Below are 24,824 nucleotides of genomic sequence, written 5' to 3' on the forward strand. Positions count from 1 at the left end.
CACCAGTCCATAAATGGATCGCTGGAGCTTGCACACTTTGTTAGCTCCCTTTGGATCGACAAAACCTTCCGGCTGCATCATATACAACTCTTCTTGCAGAAATCCATTCAGGAATGCAGTTTTGACATCCATTTGCCAAATTTCATAATCATAAAATGCGGCAATTGCAAACATGATTCGGGTGACAAGGTCTCATCGTAGTCAATCCCTTGAACTTGCCGAGGTAACTGTATCCTTTTAAGCATCGCTATGGGTGAGAAGGTCTCATCGTAGTCAATCCCTTGAACTTGCCGAAAACCTTTTGCAACAAGTCGAGCTTCGTAGACAGTAATATTACCGTCAGCGTCAGTCTTCTTCTTGAAGATCCATTTATTCTCAATTGCTTGCCGATCATTGGGCAAGTCAACCAAAGTCCATACTTTGTTCTCATACATGGATCCCATCTCAGATTTGATGGCTTCAAGCCATTTTGTGGAATCTGGGCTCACCATCGCTTCTTCATAGTTCGTAGGTTCATCATGATCTAGTAGCATGACTTCCAGAACAGGATTACCGTACCACTCTGGCACGGATCTTACTCTGGTTGATCCACGAGGTTCAGTAGTATCTTGTTCTGAAGTTTCATGATCATTATCATTAGCTTCCTCACTAATTGGTGTAGGTGTCACAGAAACAGGTTTCTGTGATGTACTACTTTCCAATAAGGGAGCAGGTACAGTTACCTCGTCAAGTTCTACTTTCCTCCCACTCACTTCTTTCGAGAGAAACTCCTTCTCTAGAAAGTTTCCGAATTTAGCAACAAAAGTCTTGCCTTCGGATCTGTGATAGAAGGTGTATCCAATAGTTTCCTTTGGATATCCTATGAAGACACATTTCTCCGATTTGGGTTCGAGCTTATCAGGTTGAAGTTTTTTCACATAAGCATCGCAGCCCCAAACTTTCAGAAACGACAACTTTGGTTTCTTGCCAAACCACAGTTCATATGGCGTCGTCTCAACGGATTTTGATGGTGCCCTATTTAACGTGAATGCGGCCGTCTCTAGAGCATATCCCCAAAACGATAGCGGTAAATCAATAAGAGACATCATAGATCGCACCATATCTAGTAAAGTACGATTACGACGTTCAGACACACCATTACGTTGTGGTGTTCTGGGTGGCGTGAGTTGCGAAACTATTCCACATTGTTTCAAATGTACACCAAACTCGTAACTCAAATATTCTCCTCCACGATCAGATCATAGGAATTTTATTTTCTTGTTACGATGATTTTCAACTTCACTCTGAAATTCTTTGAACTTTTCAAATGTTTCAGACTTGTGTTTCATTAGGTAGATATACCCATATCTGCTTAAGTCATCTGTGAAGGTGAGAAAATAACGATATCCGTCACGAGCCTCAACATTCATCGGACCACATACATCTGTATGTATGATTTCCAACAAATCTGTTGCTCTCTCCATAGTACTGGAGAACAGTGTTTTTGTCATCTTACCCATAAGGCACGGTTCGCAAGTACCAAGTGATTCATAATCAAGTGGTTCCAAAAGCCCATCAGTATGGAGTTTCTTCATGCGCTTTATACCGATATGACCCAAACGGCAGTGCCACAAATAAGTTGCACTATCATTATCAACTCTGCATCTTTTGGCTTCAACATTATGAATATGTGTATCACTACTATCGAGATTCATCAAAAATAGACCACTCTTCAAGGGTGCATGACCATAAAAGATATTACTCATGTAAATAGAACAACCATTATTCTCTGATTTAAATGAATAACCGTCTCGCATCAAACAAGATCCAGATATAATGTTCATGCTTAACGCTGGCACCAAATAACAATTATTTAGGTCTAATACTAATCCCGAAGGTAGATGTAGAGGTAGCGTGCCGACTGCGATCACATCGACTTTGGAACCATTTCCCACGCGCATCGTCACTTCGTCCTTAGCCAATCTTCGCTTAATCCGTAGTCCCTGTTTCGAGTTGCAAATATTAGCAACAGAACTAGTATCAAATACCCAGGTGCTACTGCGAGCATTAGTAAGGTACACATCAATAACATGTATATCACATATACCTTTGTTCACCTTGCCATCCTTCTTATCCGCCAAATACTTGGGGCAGTTCCGCTTCCAGTGACCAGTCTGCTTGTAGTAGAAGCACTCAGTTTCAGGCTTAGGTCCAGGTTTGGGTTTCTTATCTTGAGTAGCAACTTGCTTGCTGTTCTTTTTGAAGTTCCCCTTCTTCTTCCTTTTGCCCTTTTTCTTGAAACTAGTGGTCTTGTTGGCCATCAACACTTGATGCTCCTTCTTGATTTCTACCTCCGTAGCTTTCAGCATTGCGAAGAGCTCGGGAATAGTCTTATTCATCCCTTGCATATTATAGTTCATCACGAAGCTCTTGTAGCTTGGTGGCAGTGATTAGAGAATTCTGTCAATGACGCAATCATCTGGAAGATTAACTCCCAATTGAATCAAGTGATTATTATACCCAGACATTTTGAGTATATGCTCACTGACAGAACTGTTCTCCTCCATCTTGCAGCTATAACTTATTGGAGACTTCATATCTCTCAATCCGGGCATTTTCTTGAAATATTAACTTCAACTCCTAGAACATCTCATATGCTGCATGACGTTCAAAACGTCGTTGAAGTCCTGATTCTAAGCCGTAAAGCATGGCACACTGAACTATCGAGTAGTCATCAGCTTTGCTCTGCCAGACGTTCATAACATCTGGTGTTGCTCCAGCAGCAGGCCTGGCACCCAGCGGTGCTTCCAGGACGTAATTCTTCTATGCAGCAATGAGGATAATCCTCAAGTTACGGACCCAGTCCGTGTAATTGCTACCATTATCTTTCAACTTTGCTTTCTCAAGGAACGCATTAAAATTCAACGGAACAACAGCACGGGCCATCTATCTACAATCAAACATAAATAAGCAAGATACTATCAGGTATTAAGTTCATGATAAATTTAGGTTCAATTAATCATATTACTTCAAGAACTCCCACTTAGATAGACATCCCTCTAATCCTCTAAGTGATTATGTGATCCAGATCAACTAAACCATGTCTGATCATCACGTGAAATGGAGTAGTTTCATTGGTGAACATCACTATGTTGATCATATCTACTATATGATTCACGCTCAACCTTTCGGTCTCCGTGTTCCGAGGCCATATCTGTATATGCTTGGCTCGTCAAGTATAACCTGAGTATTCCGCGTGTGCAACTGTTTTGCACCCGTTGTATTTGAACGTAGAGCCTATCACACCCGATCATCACGTGGTGTCTCAGCACGAAGAACTTTCGCAACGGTGCATACTCAGGAAGAACACTTCTTGATAATTAGTGAGAGATCATCTTATAATGCTACCGTCAATCAAAGCAAGATAAGATGCATAAAAGATAAACATCACATGCAATCAATATAAGTGATATGATATGGCCATCATCATCTTGTGCTTGTGATCTCCATCTTCGAAGCACCGTCGTGATCACCATCGTCACCGGCGCGACACCTTGATCTCCATCGTAGCATCGTTGTTGTCTCGCCAATCTTATGCTTCCACGACTATCGCTACCGCTTAGTGATAAAGTAAAGCATTACAGCGCGATTGCATTGCATACAATAAAGCGACAACCATATGGCTCCTGCCAGTTGCCGATAACTCGGTTACAAAACATGATCATCTCATACAATAAAATTTAGCATCATGTCTTGACCATATCACGTCACAACATGCCCTGCAAAAACAAGTTAGACGTCCTCTACTTTGTTGTTGCAAGTTTTACGTGGCTGCTACGGGCTTAAGCAAGAACCAATCTTATCTATGCATCAAAACCACAACGATAGTTTGTCAAGTTGGTGCTGTTTTAACCTTCGCAAGGACCGAGCGTAGCCACACTCAGTTCAACTAAAGTTGGAGAAACTGTCACCCGCTAGCCACCTTTGTGCAAAGCACGTCGGGAGAACCGGTCTCGCGTAAGCGTACGCGTAATGTCGGTCCGGGCCGCTTCGTCCAACAATACCGCCGAACCAAAGTATGACATGCTGGTAAGCAGTATGACTTATATCGCCCACAACTCACTTGTGTTCTACTCGTGCATATAACATCAACACATAAAACCTAGGCTCTGATACCGCTGTTGGGGAACGTAGTAATTTCAAAAAAATTCCTACGCACACGCAAGATCATGGTGATGCATAGCAATGAGAAGGGAGAGTGTGATCTATGTACCCTTGTAGACCGACAGTGGAAGCGTTAGCACAACGCGGTTGATGTAGTCGTACGTCTTCACGGCCCGACCGATCAAGCACCGAAACTACGGCACCTCCGAGTTCTAGCACACGTTCAGCTCGATGACGATCCCCGGACTCCGATCCAGCAAAGTGTCGGGGAAGAGTTCCGTCAGCACGACGGCGTGGTGACGATCTTGATGTACTACCGTCGTAGGGCTTCGCCTAAGCACCGCTACAATATTATCGAGGATTATGGTGGAAGGGGGCACCGCACACGGCTAAGAATATGATCACGTGGATCAACTTGTGTGTCTAGGGGTGCCCCCTGCCCCGTATATAAAGGAGCAGGGGGAGGTGCGGCCGGCCAGGAGGAGTCCTACTCCCACCGGGAGTATGATTCCCTCCCTTTCCTAGTTGGAATAGGATTCGGGAGGGGGAAAGAGGAGAGAGAGAAGGAAGGGGGGGCACCGCCCCCTCTCCTTGTCCTATTCGGACTAGGGGGGAGGGGCGCGTGGCCCGGCCCTGGCCACCTCTCCTTTCTTCCACTAAAGCCCACTAAGGCCCATATACCTCCCGGGGGGTTCCGGTAACCTCCCGGTACTCCGGTAAAATCCCGATTTCACCCGGAACACTTCCGATATCCAAATATAGGCTTCCAATATATCAATCTTTATGTCTCGACCATTTCGAGACTCCTCGTCATGTCCGTGATCACATCCGGGACTCCGAACAAACTTCGGTACATCAAAATGCATAAACTCATAATATAACTGTCATCGAAACCTTAAGCGTGCGGACCCTACGGGTTCGAGAATAATGTAGACATGACCGAGACACGTCTCCGGTCAATAACCAATAGCGGAACCTGGATGCTCATATTGGCTCCTACATATTCTACGAAGATCTTTTATCGGTCAGACCGCATAACAACATAAGTTGTTCCCTTTGTCATCGGTATGTTACTTGCCCGAGATTCGATCGTCGGTATCTCAATAACTAGTTTAATCTCGTTACCGGCAAGTCTCTTTACTCGTTTCGTAATACATCATCTTGAAACTAACTCATTAGTTGTAATGCTTGCAAGGCTTATGTGATGTGCATTACCGAGAGGGCCCAGAGATACCTCTCCGACAATCGGAGTGACAAATCCTAATCTCGAAATACGCCGACCCAACATTCACCTTTGGAGACACCTGTAGAGCTCCTTTATAATCACCCAGTTACGTTGTGACGTTTGGTAGCACACAAAGTGTTCCTCCGGTAAACGGGAGTTGCATAATCTCATAGTCATAGGAACATGTATAAGTCATGAAGAAAGCAATAGCAATATACTAAACGATCGGGTGCTAAGCTAATGGAATGGGTCATGTCAATCACATCATTCTCCTAATGATGTGATCCCATTAATCAAATGACAACACATGTCTATGGTTAGGAAACATAACCATCTTCGATTAACGAGCTAGTCAAGTAGAGGCTTACTAGTGACGTTTGGTTTGTGTATATATTCACACAAGTATTATGTTTCCGGATAATACAATTCTAGCATGAATAATAAACATTTATCATGATATAAGGCAATAAAATAATAACATTTATTATTGCCTCTAGGGCATATTTCCTTCATATAGGTAGGTATGGTGGACTCATTTGCCACATTTTTGGGTTTAAGGAGTTGGATGCACAAGCAGTATTCCCGCTTAGTACAAGGGAAGGCTAGCAAATAGATTGAGAAGCAACCAACCAAAAAACAAAAACGGTCATAAACAAGCATTGAAAGTAATTAACCCTGAATAATCCACCACAAGTAGGATATAATTTCATTGCATAACTATTGACTTTACGTGCATGCATAGGGAATCACAAACCTTAATACTAATATTCTTACTAAAGCATAATTACTCACCAACATGACTCACATATCACTATCTCCATATTGCAAAATTATTGCAAGGAATCAAGTTCATAATGTCCAATGATATTCATGAAAGTTTTTATTATACCCCCCTTGAATATCTATCACTTTGGGAACAAATTCATATGTTGTGCAAATTACCATTACTATTATTAACTCTCAAAAAGATCTAAGTGAAGCACAAGAGCATAAAATTTTCTTCAAAAACTACATCTCCCAAAATAATATAAGTCAAGCATGAGAGCATATTTCTTTAAAATTTTCCAACTCTCAAAATAATATAAGTGAAGCATGAGAGCATATTTCTTCAAAATATAACCACCGCCATGCTCAAAAAGATATAAGTGAAGTACTAGAGCAACTGCCTAGCTCACAAGATTTAAGTGAAGCACATAGACTATTCTAGCAAATCATGATATGTGTGTGCCTCTCTCAAACAAGTGTATTCAGCAAGGATGATTGTGACAAACTAAAAAGAAAAGAAAAGAAAGACTCATATAATACAAGACGCTCCAAGCAAAACTCATGATATGTGACGAATAAAAATATACCTCCAAGTAAAGTTAACGATGGTCGTTAGAAGAAAGAGGGGATCCCTTCTGGGGCATCCCCATGCTTAGTTGCTTGGGAGTCCTTGAATATTAGCTTGAGGTGCCTTGGGCACCCCCAATATTAGGCTCTTGCCACTCCTTACTCCTTCATCCATCGTGATCTCACGCAAAACTTGAAAACTTCAATCACACAAAACTTAACAAAACCTTTGTGAGATCCGTTAGCATAATAAAGCAAATCACCACTTTTAATTACTATTGCAAACCCATTCATATTTTGTTATTGCATTACACCTATTGTATTCTAACTTTACCATTTATTATACCCCTCGATACAATCCATAGGTTCATCAAAATAAGCACACAATGCAACAAAAACAAAATCTGTCAAAAACAGAACAGTCTGTAGTATTCTGAACTTTGACCATACTTCATAACTCCAAAAATTCTGAAAACTTAGGACAACGTAGGCAATTTGTATACCAATCATGTAAAAGAATCAGAATTTATCACTCTCCAGCAAATTTTAACAATTCCGCTACTGAACGCAAAAGTTTCTGTTAATGCACATAATCAAATCAACTATCACCCAAAGTCTTTACTTGGCACAAACACTAATTAAAACACTAAAACACAATCATAACAGGAGCATAATTGTATATTTATTGAAAACAAAAAATTAAAATATAACTATTGGGTTGCCTCCCAACTAGCGCTATTGTTTTACGCCCCTAGCTAGGCATAATGCAAAGTTTCAAGTATTGTCATGTCTCTTCTTCTTTCCCACAAATGTATTTTCATCATGAGGTTTTTCAAATATAACATGGAACACATCATCCATAGAAATTTTAGCATTAGCAAGTTGCCCATCTGCAAATCCCCCTTGATTACTGGCTACAATCCAAGAATATTGTTGATTAATATCATTGTAAATTTGTTGGATCATACTCAAAGGAGGAACTTCCTTTTTAAGGTTCTCATTAAAGATGCGATCGTTGCGAAGAAAATACCTTTATAAATAATCACTATTATAAAGGATCTCATCTATTACTAGTTTTCACGGTTCATACCATGAAAATCCAAGATCTCCCTGGCTTCCCGCACTATGTGATCAAACTCATTCATAAGGACAAGGGTAGCTATCTTTTTAGCTCTAGGATCTTTTATAACAGGTAACTCATAAAACAATCTTTGCAAGGTAGGATGAGTGTGAATAAATCTTCTCTTAAGGTTAAGAACAAGTGGGGAAATAGCTTATGCATAAGTTTTAGTTCTTCTAAGTATATGAGCATCATCACAAGTCAAAGTTACAACTCAATTAAAGAATCCTTGGATGACTTTTTCCTATAACATTCCCTTGTCCCAAAACAAAAGTTTTAGCATCAAGATTAGTGTAACTTCCAATTTTAGGAGTTCTACCATCATCTATTTCTGCCATACCAAAGTCACTCATGATTATAGTTTCAAAACAAGCGAACAAGAAAACACATAAAGAGGTAAACAGAAAATATTTTTTGTATTTTTGTAAAAACTTTTTAGAAGTGGGGGATACGAAAATGAGAGGCAAATGGAAAATAAAGTAAATTCAAGGAGATGAAATTCTATGCGTAGGTACTTGATAGATGTTGATGATGTCTGCCCAGCAACAACGCTAGAAATTATTCCTGCTACTTGTGAGCTATGTTAGGATTTCCCCGAAGAGGAGGGGATGATGCAGTACAGTAGAGATAAGTATTTCCCTTAGTTATGAAACTAAGATTATCAATCCAATAGGAGAACTAAGCAACACTATGTAAACAGTACCTGGACACAAACAACAAACACTTGCAACCCAACGCGTAGAGGGGTTGTCAATCCCTCAATGGTTATGAGCAAGATTAAATTGTATAGGTTTTGATAAATAGATCTAAGTAAAATAAAAAATAAAATAAATAAAGAAAAATTACAGGAAGGTATTTTTGGTTTTAATATATGATAGAAAATAGACCCGGGGACCATAGTTTTCATTAGAGGCTTCTCTCAAGAAAATAGCATACGGTGGGTAAACAGATTACTGTTGGGCAATTGACAGACAAGCAAATAATTATGATGAGATCCAAGGCAATGATCATGTATATAGGCATCACATCCAAGACTAGTAGACCGACTCCTGCCTGCATCTATTACTATTACTCCATACATCGACTGCTATCTAGCATGCATCTAGTGTATTAAGTTCATGGGAAATGGAGTAATGCTTTAAGCAAAATGACATGATGTAGACAAGATAAACTCACGTGTGAATAAACCCCATCTTTTTACCCTTAATAACGACGATACATATGTCTCAGGTCTCTTTTTGTCACTGGGATTGAACACCGCAAGATCGGACCCATCACAAAGCACCTCTTCCCATGGAAAGATAAATCAATCTAGTTGGCCAAACCAAACCAATAAATCGGAGAAGAAATACGAAGATATAATTATCATGCATAAAAGAGTTCAGAGGAAATCCAAATAATATTCATGGATAGATCTGATCATAAACTCACAATTCATCGGATCCCAACAAACACACCGTAAAAAGTAACTACATCAAATAGATCTCCAAGAACATCAAGGAGAACATTGTATTGAAGATCAAAAGAGACAAGAAGTCATCTAGCTACTAACTACGGACCCGTAGGTCTCTGGTAAACTACTCACTCATCATCGGAGGGGCAGCAAGGATGATGAAGAACCCCTCCATGATCGTTTCCCCCTCTGACAGAGTGCCGAAAAAGGCCTCTAGATTGGATCTCGTGGTTCTGAAACTTGCGGCGACGAAAAAAGTATTTTGTGGACTCCCCTAAGGGTTTTGGTATTTTAGAGTATTTATAGAGGCGAAGGTAGGTCAAAATGATGCTCGTGTGCCCCACTACCCACCAGGGCGCGCTAGAGGCCTCTAGCACGCCCTGGTGCCTAGTGGGCCCCTCTTCCATCTTCTCTTTGCCTCCAGAAGCTTCCAGGGTCTCTTATCACCAGAAAAAAAATCTTTAAAAAGTTTCGTGGCATTTGGACTTCGTTTGGTACTGCTGCAAAGTAAAAAACATGCAAAACCCACAACTGGCATTGGGCACTAAGTTATTAGGTTAGTCCCAAAAAATGATATAAAGTTGGTTGTAAATGTAATAAAACATCCAAGACTCATAATATAATAGCATGGAATAATAAAAAATATAAATACATTGGAGACATATCAAGGCGCTTAGAGGGGTGGGTTACTACACATCTACGATGTTGGCAGAGAAAATTAGTCCCTCTTTATGGTTACCTCATGTTTCCTAGACAAGGCATTGGTTGATTAGGTTCTTCTATCTTCCTTATATTTGTAAACTTTATTTTGATTAATGAAAATCTACCGGAACGATTGTTCTACGATTTGAGCTTAAAAAATGGGACAGTCCGGCCGCTTCGGTGTTTGCGTGGGCAACGCGCACAAACGACAAATGCATTTGGTTCGGTTGGCCGGCCGGTGGCCAAATGTATACATTTATCATGCATATATCTAACTAAAAAGAAACATTGCATATATTTTACAACCAAATAAATCACATAGTATCACTATCACAATAATGAATAGTTTTACAACCGAATAAAAATTAGAAAGCTTACAACCAAATTTAAATTGTCATAAATGCATCAAAACAAAATGAACTGATACATCTACTGGTTGCCAAGGTGAGTCAACATGTGCTCAACCAAGTTATTTTGGAGTTAAATGTGAGGTTGCCAATCACGTATTTCATGATGAAATTGGGTGAACTAAACAAACGTTGCCGGTTCTTGGTGTTCAGGTACAATATTTGCACCCTAAAATTGAAACCTTGGTTGTAGATGTTGTCATCACGCTCATCTCCATTATCATGTTGTGCATGATCATACAAGCAGCCATCACCTCCCAAAGCTTCTCGGTGCTCCATGTTCTAGCAGGGTGTTGAACGATAGCCCATCGATATTGAGCACACTAAAAGCACGCTCCACATCATTCCTAGCACTTTCTTGTGTTTGGGAAAATCTCTGCCTCTTCTCTCCTTGTGGATTGAATATTGTCTTCACAAGAGTTGACCACTAAGGATAAATACCATCAGCTAGGTAGTATCCCTTGTTGTAGTCGTGGCCAATGATCTCAAAGTTGACCTCTGGGCATTGGCCTTTTGCAAGCCTTGTGAACATTGAAGAACGCTGAAGAACGTTGTTGTCATTGTGAGAACCAGCCATGCTGATAAAAGAGTGCCAGATTCAAATATCTTGTGAAGCCACTGCTTCAAGAATGACAGTGCAAGCTTTCACATGCCCCTTCTGCTGCCCCTGCCAAGCAAATGGACAGTTCTTCCACTTCCAGTACATACAAACTATGCTACCAAGCATTCCCAGAAAGCTTCTATCTGCATTGATCGCCAACAACCGGTCTGTATCTATGACATTTGGCTCTCTCGGGGTACTCAAGGCCAAACACTGCTACCACGGCCTTGCGAAACATGTATATTGATGCGAGACATGTGGACTTACTCATGCAAACGTACTCATCCACAAGATCACCGTGAATTCCGCATGCAAGCAACGAATACCTGCAATGTATTTCTGATAAGAGGAGAAGCCAACCTTTCCAATGGCATCCTCCTTGCACTCAAAGTAATCATCATATGCTACCACTCCCTCCCGAATACGGTTGAACACATGCCTCGCCATCCGGAAGCAGCGCCAGAAAATATGGGGTTTGAAGAGCGGGAACGTGCACTGAAAGTAATCAGCGAAGAATAAGCAATGGCCGCTCTCTTTATTGCGATACAACGCTAGAGCATAGCCCGGATTGACCCCCTGAACCTCGGCCACTACGCAACAGTGTGGTCATTGACCACCAAAGCCGCAACTACAAGCTCCTTATTGTTCAATGATGAATCGTCCGATGAACAAATGAAGTTGTTGAAAAACATACTCATCCCTACTATCCATTGTACCTTGCGAGCAAAGTGCCGAACACGTTGCACTCGTGGTGGATATGCGGCCGGTGAAGAACACCCCGACCTCACCGTACACGCAACAAGCCTGTCGAAGCAGAGACGAGGGCGGCAGACGGCCTTGGAGCGCGATGTGGATGGTATTGGAGGGATGGGCGGCACCGGCGACCGTGGTTTCTCTAGCACAGGTGGCGGCAAGAAAAGGCCACAAATGTCGTCAAAAACTCCTCCGAAGCGGCAGGCGGGTGGGGGAGTGCATGGTTGCGGGGCGGCAAGCCTAGGGCAGCAACAGAGCGGTCGAAAATCTGGCAACGACGGCTATCCCGGCGAGGGCGGGAGGGTCTGGGGCGTGAAGGGGAGGGAGGAAATGCGTACGTGCCACCGATGGGTAGGCCAGAGGGAGGACATGGAGAGCGCCCGCATGCGTCCGCACGGACGCAAACCATACCCAAATTGGACCAGAAATGGGTCACTGGCGGACAAAAAACAGACCCATCTGTTTGGTTCACTTATTGGGCCGTTATTTCTGTTCATTTTAACCCAAACAAACATGCATGGATTCATGTTTAGGTGAGATCGTGCATTGGAGTTGCCTAATAATGCTTGGATCAGTTACATAAACCTGCAAGGGGGCCTCTCGGTTGCCCTCATCCAGCAATTCTTTGACATATGGTGTGATTCCCATGAGATCCACCTTACACTGGGCACGAGTGAACTGGAACTTCATTGCCTATGGATGCTATTCCGCCTCCATCGTCTGAAAATATATTTATGAGAAATGGATGCTATACCGCCGATGGATGTATCATTTCTCCGTCGAGTATTTTCGAACAGAGGTAGTATATATTATTGTATTTTACCTAAGAAAGACAGGAGAAAAGACAAAAAAAGCAAAAGACGAAACAAATAGGAGATAAGTGATATTTTTTTTTTATAAAAGTACATACGAAACGCTCATATACACACATGCACTCATTCTTATAAACACACATACACACAGCTTACCCCTATGAGTATCCCTGAGAGACTGGGTCGACACATCATCTTTAGATTGGCGAAGTCGTCATAGACATCGTCATTGTCGACGGAAACATCTCCTCTCACTGAATGCACATCACCAGAAGACATGGAATAGATCCAGTAAAATGTTAGCACCAGTATCTCTACTTTTAATGTCTGACTTGGTTAAATAGTACGGTTTATTTTCGTCCCACCACTTTCAACCGTTTTATTTCGCTGGTTTTTTTCGTTTGGTTTATTTTTGTCCCACCTCCCACCGCCATATCCTCATGTTGATTTTTTTACCATCCCAATAAAAACTTTCCTAAGCTTTTCAAACTTTCCTAACCAGATATGTTACAAATAGGCAGGATCCGATAGCACTTACCAAACAATAAAATCCAGTTTCATAGCAATCAATTTCAAATCTTAACTTTCCTAATTTATCGATCCTCGCCTTTTCTAACAACAAATATCTCTCTTCGAGTTGGTAGTTCGATAGGCATGATTTTTTTAGCCTCCACCTCCCACCACCACCTCATCGTTGGTTTTCTCGCCCATGAAACCGAATCGCACGACCCTTCCCATCCTATGTCGATCGACCCTCTATCTTCTTCTAGGTTCACCGCCACCGTGTGCCCCACCAAAATATCTTGAGTGAAGATCGATCCATCTAGACTGGATTGATCTCTTCTCCTGTCGGTGACGAACCCTGCCTAGATTGGATCAGTTCGGGTGTGAGAGGCCACCGGACATGGTGACTGTGTGCGAGCGCTCTAATCGAATCAAATCGTGCCACCGGTCTCGTCCACCTAGCCATGGCCGATGATCACTTATGTTGTGGCCGCATCCCTCTCCGGACGGCGGTGATGTTGGAGGGAGCCGCTGGTGCTGGCTAGGCTCCCGAGTCCCGACCGATCGCGTCGGCTCGCCGCTCCTCACTCAGTAGTTGCCAAGGAGGCTCGGGAAGATCAAGGGGAAGGAGACTAACGGCGTGCGGCACATGAAGGGCCCAAGGAGTAAGTGACAGGATTCTGTTCCGACCTTCTCTCTTCCTCACCAAGGTAATCAATCTCATGCTAAATCTTTTGGTACTATTCTGTTCTTGCTAGGTAGTAGAAAATGGAACATTGTCAGACATATTTTGACAGCTACAGACTTTCCGTTGTTGATTCTTGTTAGTTCTATACGAAGAATGAATTAATTGTATTGCGATGTATATTGTTGTATATGACGAGATTAATTAGTTGGCGGCACTTATGTATCTGTGAATGATGTCATGGACCTTTTGCAGGTCGTCCGCACTAGGGTGTTTGGTCAAGATGGTGTCACTGCAGGTGGACGATGTGCTCGAGCACCTGGAGAGTGTTGATAAATGACTTGTGCGCCTTGAGGAAGGAGCAGTTAGACTGGTAAGCTTACATCTACATTTGCTTTCCTCCATGAAACAGTTGTTGTGTACATACATACATGTATGACTGATACCAACTCAACTGAACAAAACCAAACTGAAACTGATGGTGGTGTACATGTGTGTATACTACAGTGCATGGCAAGGAATCAACATGTGTTGGTGGAAAGAGGGGGGATTCATATTAGGCCATGTTTGGAAGGAGGCCATTTAGGAGAGTGAAGAATCAAAACATTCCTCCGCCGCCTGGCTGCTCACCTCAAAGTTCATCTGTTCAAATTCCTGGTGTATGCCTCTTCGTGCGGTCCTCGATGTGTTCAGAAGATCGAGTGTATAATTTGTCCACTTGGCACCACGAGGGCATACCTGGCGACAGAGCGCTCCACGCCATTGCAGAACCAATGTAGAGAAAGGCATGTCTACCATGCAAGGGATATGCCGTGCATGTAGCAGCCATTGATTTTCTTGGAGATTCACATGCATTCACGACTACAGCTTATAGTTGGTAAGCCTTTTCTCTCACTACTGCTCTAGCTATGCTCCATCATCCCGCGCATTTTCATTCTATTCCCAAGTCGTAATCTATTTTATATTTTCAACCGGAAGTCCAATTTTATGATCCATTATATTTGTGTTTATGAGGATGAGGACTCTAAAATGAGACCACTTTTGATTATATTTCAACTTAAAATTCAAATTTTGAAACATGGTGAAACACGATGGTACATTCTGGAACACGATGCCCCCGAATGAAACTGGATATAAGCTACTCTTGTTTACTAAGGTTTACATATCATACAAAACAATTTAAACCACAGTAACACACGATGAAACACTTTGGTAAACAGTGTAACATTATGATACGCTACGGAACATGGCGAGCCATAGTGAAACAATAAGATTATTTATGCGAAACGGAATAAAACATTATTGATTTTTTCACATGGAATTAATGAATTTGGACGAAACAAGTTTGAAGCCTGGTGAGTTAATTGTCAATAATTTCAAGTGCTAAATTCAATATTGGTTGTTTTAAAGATCTTGCTTCAGAAAACACATTTGTGTAAACAGAAAGTAAAATAAAATTTTTGTGTGGAAATGTTGATCTCATAAAGCAGGCTCATGATTTCTTGGTAGAAGAATTTAATTCCTACTCGATGTAAGATTGTTCTTTCCTGAATATATTGACACACAAAAGAACTAAATATATCTACTATGTCTGTGGGCATATTCTAAATTTGTAGAGTCAACGCAAACATGATAATAAATTTGTAGTTGTTTTTCAGATGCTACACGCGAGAGGAAGGGCGCGTCATGCGGTGCCGTGTATGTGGTAGTGTTTTCTTTTTCCATGCGGTATGCCATATTGTCCAGTTTGTACGTATTTGTGATTTCCCACTTAATACAGTGTTAACTATATGCTAAACTTCTTTCTAGGATTTCCCACTTAATACAGTGTTAACTCATATTTTAGAGTTTACTCACATCTACTTGTTTTTCATACTAATAGAATTGATATCGTTTAGACTTCTCCATGTTTCTTCAAATTTAATGGTTTGTCGTATGACCGCTATTGAACTGAAAGTAATCTAGCGAGAAATAATAAAATGAATAGTAAGGCATCATATCTCAGAATCCTATGAGTGAATAGTAGCCCAATAAAGTGGCGAAATGAAAATGCTTTGTTTGGATACCAAGCAAAAAAAGAAGTTCACATAGAGACTTTTTTAGTTGCAGAGTAACAACACTACCACATATAAGGGTGCATCGTTTGATCATTTAATGAAGCAAAGTGTAATTAAAGAGACTAACTCATCAACCGGCGTGAGATACTAATTGGTCTCTTTGTAGTGAGATGGCCTTTTTTGGGGTGAGGCGCAACTACAGTTGCTCTTTGTAGTGATTTCTCTGGTTATGGGCTGCACATTCAAAAAGCAAGATCGTAAGTTATGATTCGCCGAGTTGTTTCTCTACAGTTCTTGGAGAGTTTAACAACTTAATACATCTCCTTTTTAGAAACTTGTACTTAGTAGGTCATTTGTCGTATGATATATGAGATTTATTTGTTTGATGAATAGTGATAGTCAATCGATTTTCATATAAAACTGTAATAAGTAGTGATTGTTGCAAAGTTTAGTTGGTCTTCCATTTTTATATTGCAAAAGACTGTCCTAGGGATGTTAGGGTTATCATTTACTGGACATGCATATCTTTTAGTGACTTCGGCTTGCTTATATTGTTTGTATTTTCAGCTGGTTTGGGCTTGGAAGCATGTCGTTGGTAGAAGGAACCCATCATTTTGTCAAAATATTGGATGTTATAACTAATTCCATGTTGTTTTCATAGTGCGCATCTGCAGTAATGCTGTATTGACACATTGGTATGGTGGCAGGAATGCTCCAACACACACAATGAAATGGCAGCAAATAAGAAGCCAGTATTATGTTAGCACAAAATACATTTGGTATTTCGCCTTCTTCTTTTATGTTAGCATATAATTAGCCATGTACTCCTATAGAGAAGCAAAATCAAGTAGAGAGTCTAAAGCTTGGTCAGTTAAAATAATGAGCGAGTCTTTCTTATTATGCTTTACCTTTTGTGGTTATTTTGGTTCATCTTCTTCCTTTTCTCTTCCAGCCCTTTGTTTCTCCCATAACAACCTAAAGAAGTTGATCTAATGACAACATAAATAAGTTGCTTGGCATGGTAGTTTCTCCTTCCCAATATTTGAGGATTAGAACTTGAATTAATTCTCTAGCAAAGGTAATATAGCTAGGAAGTAGGAATTTCACAAAGTAGGAACAATTTGTCAAGTGTGCTTCTTCGGTCCTGAAATATGTCTTATCTTGTGGGGTTTCGCTCACATTCCGTTTTAAGAAGCAAAATGCTCAGGTTTCAGCTGTTAGGACAAACAATCAAGAAGGGAAGTATAGATATTGAAAAGAGAGCTCAAACATGGTGTCGAGAATGGAAGGGAGGGGTAGAATTATCATTTTTTTTCTTCTAAATAGAGCGTGGTTAAGGAGACACGGCAATTATTGATAGAGAGAAAGAGCCGAAAAATCAGTTTGTCATTATACAGATGGAAAGCATATCACATCGTGGAAAGCATATCTCATCATGTTTGACATATTATTTTCTGAAATAGAACAATTGTTTGATCATTTATTGTTATTTTATGGAAATGTGTGGATATCTTCTATATCTAAATAGTTAGCCCCCACTAATCTATTTCTCTTAACATGCAAGCATGACACATCATCAAGCAACATGCATTAGAAAAGGCCCACCTCAATATTCAATGAGTCATAGGAAAAGGTTCACCTCAACATTCAAACATGCATGATATATTTAATAAATACTTTACGAAAATACAATAATCAAAATAATGAACCATACATATTTTTAGTTTTAGCCCTCATATTATTTCTTTGAATATTCTTATTTCCATAAAATCATTATCTTTGAAATATATTTCAAAATATTCCCGCAACAACGTGCGGGGCATCATCTAGTTTGGTATAAGGTATATGTCAGACAAGATTGATGTTGAACCACTAGAGTATGCGTCCGTTATCGTATGATATGTACCATTTCATATATCATGGGCGGTTATGATAGTGTGCATTCCTTGGCACTGGGAATTGGTTGTGGACACCATAGAGGGAAGAGGAGGGGGGGGGGGGGGGGTGGCGATGTCGTCAGGCGGCGCTAAGAGGAAGGTGTGGACTGAACTCCGTGGCGGAGAGATGGCAACGACGTCATCGAGGAGAGCAGGACGGAGGAATGAGATGTGCGTGTGAGCGTTGTGTCATGCGGTGAAAAAATGAGAGAGTGAATTGCTCTTTTAAAAAATAAATCAGAAGAAAGATGTATCTTTTTTAGGGTAAGCATTTGTTTGCTACAAGAGAAATGTCACATACTTTTATATAGTAAAAAATATAAGATAACCCAACAAGTCATCTCTGAAGAAAAAATACAGGAAATGATTCACATGTGAGATTATAGCTTACTAGAATTGGAATGCGACTCACTCTACTAAAAAGCATGATACCACTCACTCCGACTAGAAACGGTCACCTACTCTCATTTGAGTTTATATATATATATATATATATATATATATATATATATATATATATATATATATATATATATATATATATATATGCATCTGAGCTTATTTTTATTTATTTTTATATGTTCACTTTTGTAGATCAGAGATAAAAACTGATGGCTTATGATGATGTTTTGAAATGTCGATTGACAAAGCTTTATGATGGATCGAGCTAACAAATCACTGAGTTTTACACAATCAGAGGAAGTGCATATGAATAATTATTCTTTATATAGTTGTTGTGCATGATAATACATAAGGTGTGTTTCTATATATATTTATGTTTATAGAGTATGAGAGAGATTGAGATGGATTATGTAGACCTTCAAAAAGAATCTATCAACGACAAGGGTGTTGAAGCGATGTTGATAGAAGGCACAAAAACTCACTGTGTTTTATACAACGAAAAGCCTGTAGCAATACATGGGCATTCTACTAGTCAAATCTAAGACTTAAAATCTGCTGGGCAGGAGATAACACTGTCCATTGAACCATCGGACCAACGATATGTGAATGTCGTGTACGTGAAACATATGGCTTGGCCCATGTGCTTCGCCTCTGTAGGCGAGCGCGACCTACAATCCGCAGCAAGCGAGTTATAGGAGCAGTGCCCCAAAAATTGCACATGTAGTGAACTGATCGAAAGCCCAAAACAAACCGAAGTGGAGTTTCTCAGTCCGGGCTCAAATGAGTTCGGGTGAGCAGTAAATTAAAAAAAATCTTAATTTTTTTTAACAAACATTCTAAGAGCTTGAATTTTTTCACTATGGAATCACATTCTTGAAATGCGTGACGAAGAAAACAAAAATGATACTCTGAAAATGCTACTTTCGAAAGCATTTTGGAGCACTGATTTTGTTTTTCTGCCATGACTTCCACAAATGTGATTCCAAGATAAATTTTGCAAGCTCTTAGAATTTTGTCAATGTTTGTCACAAAAAATATTCAGATTTTTTTTATTTTGTTTCGATTTTACTGTTCACCCGAGCTCATTTGAGCTCGGGCTGAGAAGGTGACTTTCCAAAACAAACATGTTGTTTACAGGAGGGCGACGAATGAAACATGGGTGTGGGTGCAACCGTGACAAACTTGATAAAGTGTTACACTCACGTAAATTTTTTGGAGAGGGGGGGGGGGGGGGGGGGGGTGACTTTCATGCTATTGTTGGCGAAAAAGAAAACTAAATCAGTACTATATTACATGTGCATACTCTCTGTATTGTTATGCTCAGATTTTTCATGATAGTGTCTCTTTGTCAAAAAAATTATATGAGTACGTCAGTAGGTTGAGTTTGTTGCCGAAAAATTTCGAAGTCTTTTTCTTTTCACTTTTTCCTGAATTGTTACATTTTGTTCGCAATTTTTTAGTAGGTATACATACAACCAGGTGTATCATCATACTTGCGGAGGCAGAAGCTATGCGTCAAGGATTATTATCTAGCCGTAGCCTTGGGTGTCACAAGATTCTGATCCAATCTGATAGTCTAATAGTCGTGGAGGCACCGAATATGAATGAAGAGTGTTCACTTTTGTGGCAGCACGCCAGCACCTATTCTTGATTAATGTCGTAACTTGCTAAAAGAGTTCGGAAAAGTCACTATGGAGCATTGTATGAGAGAATCAAACATGGTTGCCCCAAGAACTAGCTAGTTTTGGGAGCGGTGATCCACCAACTATGTGGTCGGATACACCTCCTAGTCTTTGCATTTTTCTTTAGCAAACGATATAAATGTGATCTAAGTTAATAAAGCTAATCATGGTCTTCCCTAGAAAGGAAGTGTATCTTGGTATTTTTCTGGTTTTTTACAGCAGGTATTTTCCGTTGTTTGCAGTGCTACATTGTTATTGCTAATTATCAAACCGATCAACAATCGCCGGCATAGTAGTCGTGTACGCATCTCTCCTCCCTGGCGGCTGAAACCAGGAGAGGCCATCTTTCAGGCCGTCCTCCGGCGGCTCCCCTCCGTCGGCGATCTCGGTCATCGGTGGTGAGTGGGGTCGTCAGATCCATGTGTGTGGATTGTTTTACCCTTTTGTAGTCTACGTTTTTAGATTGTCGTCTTGATTTCGGCAGCGACGATGACGGCATTGAATAAAGATTTTTTGAATCTTTCGCTGACGAGGCCATCGGTCCTATGATTGGGGATGGATTTGAAAACCAGTCTGTTCAAGTAAGAATGACGTGGCGGCGGCAACATCCTCATGATGGACATGTGTCCTCGGGCTTCGCCATTGCGACGACGTTTGCTCCGGCGTCGACACGGAGCTTGGAAGTTAGTTCAGGAGTGGATGCAGATTGTGGTCTACATCGGCAACATCTGGAAGACAAAACATGTGCTGGGTTTGTGGTTCGTGGATGGCAGGCATGGTTTCCTCTTTCGGGATCTTAGTCGTGGTGGGGTGGCAGATCTGGAGTTCGATGGCGTGTCCGGGGTGTTGCCCCGGTCTGATACGTTCAACGACAATGACTTTATTTTTGATGAGTCATCTTGGAAGGTCCGCAAAGTTGCATATCAGGATGGAGCCGCGTCGAGCTCGATTGAGGAGGCGATCCATCATTTTTTTTATGGTTGTTGTGGTAATGCTAAAGGCAGATGACAGACGTTGGTGTCAAGCTGAGAAATGTTATGCTATCTTTTTAGTTTTGTTATGTCGGTCCTTACGTAATTTATATTTTATTGTTTATGATATGAACGAGACATGTATTATCATGAAAAAACCCGATCAACAATCACGAAACAAATATTTTGGTTTTTGTTTTTTCGAAAAAACAATCACGAAACAAAGAATTAAAGTATACCCCTAAAAAACGAAACAAAGAATTCAAGTGTGATAATTCGATCGTCAAGCTGCGCACGTCGATCACGTCCTGACCCTCCTACAGTTAACGCGGACCTTTCCAGGGTTGCCGCCGCGGATGGCGCCCATTCTCCCCATGGCAACCGCGAAGCTGCTGAAGAAGGCGGACGGCGCGGCGGCCCTGAGATCCCTGACCCTGGCCACGGTCCGGGGCGAGTTGAGCGCGGCGTCGGACTCGAGCACGGTGCGGTTGGCGAGCACGTTGGCGTAGTAGCTGGTGTCGAACCCGTAGGGGCTGCCGGCGTCGAGGGGCACCACCCTGTTCGCGTCGTAGCCGCACTGCCGCCTCAGCTCGTTCCTGAACGTGGCGTTCATGCCCTTGTCCTGGTCGCTCATCAGCCGGTAGTCGAAGGTGCCGCACCGCGTCACCCCCAGCGTGTGCGCGCCCGACAGGACCACCACGTCGTCCATGGAGAGGCCCTTCCTGAAGAAGTACTGCGCCAGCAGGTCAACGTTCCGCTGCTTGTGAGGAGGGAGGTCGCTGTTCGCCATGCTCGCCCGCGACACCGTGCCGTCCGGCCTCCCGCCGGGGACCTTGTACTCGTACCCGCCGGTCTGCATGCATGCATGCGAATCCCCAATTATTTGGTCGATCGTCAGTGATCGACATCACAAGTCGTTGAACCTGACTTTGGTGCACGTACCGCGACCCTGACGCTGTCCCTGGCCGCGTAGGCGAGGATGTCGGCGCACGACACCGTCTCCTTGCAAACGGCCTCGATCCTCGCCTTGGCCCTGTCGATCACCTCGAACCCGCGGAGGCTCCGGTTCGGCGGCGCGTTCTTCTCCGCCTGGTTGTCGCCGGACTCCAGCAGCACCGACCCGTCGCACCCCTGCCACGCACACGCACACGCACGTTGCAGTTGATCAAAAAACTGAGCACCGGATCGTATGCACGCACCACAGCGATGGAGACCGGGACGTGCTTAGTGCAGCCTTACATTGACGAAGCAGTCGTGGAAGTGCAGCCGGAGCAGGGCCGCTGGCATGCTCCTGTCCGCATTCCACGCCTTCTGGACCTCCTCGAACACGATGCTCTCGGCTCTATTGCACGTCTGGTTGTAGTACCCAGCCCTGAGGGTCTGCGCCTCGGCCACGCTGGCGGCGTGCAGGAGCAGCCCCGCCACGACCACGACGGCGACCAGCACTCCTCTCATCGCCATCGTCTCCAAGATCACCGCCACGGTGAGGCGAGATGGCCGGTGCAGCTCTTGGCTAGCTAGTACCGGGAGCCAAGGAGGAACTCGACACGGTGGTTTGGTTTTAACGACGTGCGGTTAGGTGCATATATACTACGAGTCACGAGAGCGCGAGGGGAGCTGCTAATTAGGACGAGGATGCAATGCGAGGTCGTAGTCGAGGATTCGTGCGTGCATTTGAGGCGCGCACGAAGCAAAGGACGAGCTGTCTTATCTCGTTTTAAATTCGTGGTCTGGTCTTCGTGATCGAGGCGTCGAGTACGAGTAGGCCTCCCCCAGGACATGCGTGAGATGCTATACTTGCAGCTGGCCGGGAGGTAGCTATCTAGCGGCGTTGAATGATGAACGCGACCGTGTCCCGGCCAACCTAGACATGCTGCCGTGTTTAGATCCCGCGGGATGGAATCTGTATATCATCGTGCAATAATTATTATTTTTGACAATCAATACCATAATATATTATTGTAGCAAATTATACATGGTAGAGATACATGAGCTGACTACAACAATTATAAAATAAAGTCTAAAATAAACGAGCAAATCTTGGAGATCTTCAAACTCCTCTTTCTTTCATGACACAATTTTGTACTTTTCCGAAGGCAGACGTATGAACATAATAAAAGTATCAAACCACACACATGTAAATATCAACGAGGGTTCTCCCATTGTTTTAATTTGAACCGCAATGCCGAGGCTGAGATGCACGCACGCCGTCATTACACTATTAGAAAAATGTCTACTAGTGGCGCACCTGTTTTGTCTACTAAGGGCATGTACAATGGTTGATAAGATAGTCTTATCTTAAGTTTTGCATGTAAATTAGAGATGACAAGAAAAGATGTCTACAATGAGTCATCTTTTAGTCTTATCTTAGGCTTTCTCTCTCCTCCACCTCATCATTTATCTTATGTGGCATTCTTAAGATAGAACCATTGTACATGCCCTAATGGTGCACTACAGGTGCGCCACTAGTATCACGTCATTAGTATTTTTTACTAATGGCGCACCATGCAGTGCGCCATTAGTATAGCCCACGATGCGCCATCAGTATGCCTCCCAGGGGGCATATTTACCCATGTGCTTTGGCATACTAATGGCGCACTAGTGGATGATGCGCCATTAGAGTCCTTTTTGCAGTGCGCCATTAGTGTGCTGAGTGGTGCGCCACTAGTATGAATATTAGGGATTTTTTTTCTTTTCTGATATTTGCACAGGTTACAAAACATATTACTGCACATAATATAGAGAGCACAACATATAAACAGCAGATTTATCGAATACAATAGAAGATTAGTCTCCGAATACAATTCATCATATTAGTCTCCGAATTTAAAATACCGAACAAAGTTAGAACATTACAAGTCTCGAAACCGCGAGTAGCGAGTTTGTCTTCACATTACAAGTCGATATCGATCATCTAAACTACCATCACATAGAAGAGAGCTGCGGTCATCACGATGAGCATCATCGCGATGAAACTGATCTGTATCTGGTTCCTCCAACGCTCCCTCCTCTCTCCCGCTAGATAGTGCGCGTATCTAACTTCCGCCTCCGCCCTAGTGGTGTACCCTTTGTAACTGTTACTGCTGAAACGGTGAATCTGTCTCCGACACTCCTCCCAGTCGTCGTAGACTCCGGGAACCTTACCCTTGTACACGACATACGACGGCATCTCTATGCACTAGCCAAACAAAACGTTAGTAACAATTCACAGACAATACATAAGCAATATATAAGTATGCAACAAAAGGATCGGAAGAGAAAAGCAACACATTAATAGCACGATTCATGGTCCTACTAATAAATAGCATTGATTACATATAAGTTGAACGACTGTCCAAACCAAAGAGACATGTAAGTTCATTAAAGTTTAATTACAACATGAGCCAATAGATGTTTCAGAACTACACATAGCATCACTACTTTCGACTCGACTCAGGGACCGGAGCGTGGATGAAGCCGCCGTCTCTCGTGATGGTCATGAAATCGCGGGCGTTGTCAGCCTGCATTTGTAGCGTTGTGTCTATCTCATTGTTGGACGGTTGATATCTGAGGTAGAACTGCCCTGAGGTACGAAGGACATCTTGATGGATGATTTCTGCAAACTCCGACTGGATGCGAAAGAATTCCTGTTTGATGTCCGCGTCCTGGATTGCCGACAATCTTGTGGCCCAATCTTTGAGATTATTTGGTAGCAGAAGGTGATTATGGTCCCGTACGATCGCCCGCATGTGATGGAGGCATAGTAGGCATCCGTATGACCGTCAGGCGGCTGCTTGACACAGGGGAACGTCGTAGTGTGGGCGAACACGTGCTTGCCATACCTACGAACTGGCCTGGTGAAGGTGCCTCCAGATCTGGCATACCCGGGGAGAACATCATCAAGAACTTTCTCGATATCTGTATAGTCTTTCTTCGACTGACGGTCCGAGTCAAAATACGTGGCCATGGAATATTTCGGGCTTAAGAGGATGAGTGTGCAATGTGTGTCACTGCACAAACACGGAATGTTAGAAAAAAAAGAACGATCGAAATCTAAGA

At 42.3% G+C, this 24,824-nt stretch overlaps 1 protein-coding gene and 1 pseudogene across 1 annotated transcript; both read right to left on the reverse strand.

Annotated features, from left to right (window-relative positions):
* Window positions 1–20,208, reverse strand: part of LOC147991253 (uncharacterized) — a 61,397-nt pseudogene extending 41,189 nt beyond the window's left edge.
* Window positions 20,209–20,961: 753 nt separating this feature from the next.
* LOC125533499 (peroxidase 5-like) lies at window positions 20,962–22,366 on the reverse strand. Its single transcript, XM_087538184.1, has 3 exons — window positions 22,026–22,366; window positions 21,729–21,917; window positions 20,962–21,639 (listed from the first exon to the last, which is right to left on the reverse strand). The coding sequence occupies exons 1-3, from the start codon at window positions 22,245–22,247 to the stop codon at window positions 21,088–21,090; spliced, it is 963 nt and encodes a 320-aa protein (XP_087394310.1). The 5' UTR covers window positions 22,248–22,366; the 3' UTR covers window positions 20,962–21,087.
* Between the last annotated feature and the right edge of the window lie 2,458 nt (window positions 22,367–24,824).

This window comes from Triticum urartu, chromosome 1A (assembly GCF_056163025.1).
Source record: "Triticum urartu cultivar PI428250 chromosome 1A, HENAU_Tu73, whole genome shotgun sequence".
Lineage (NCBI taxonomy): Eukaryota > Viridiplantae > Streptophyta > Magnoliopsida > Poales > Poaceae > Triticum > Triticum urartu.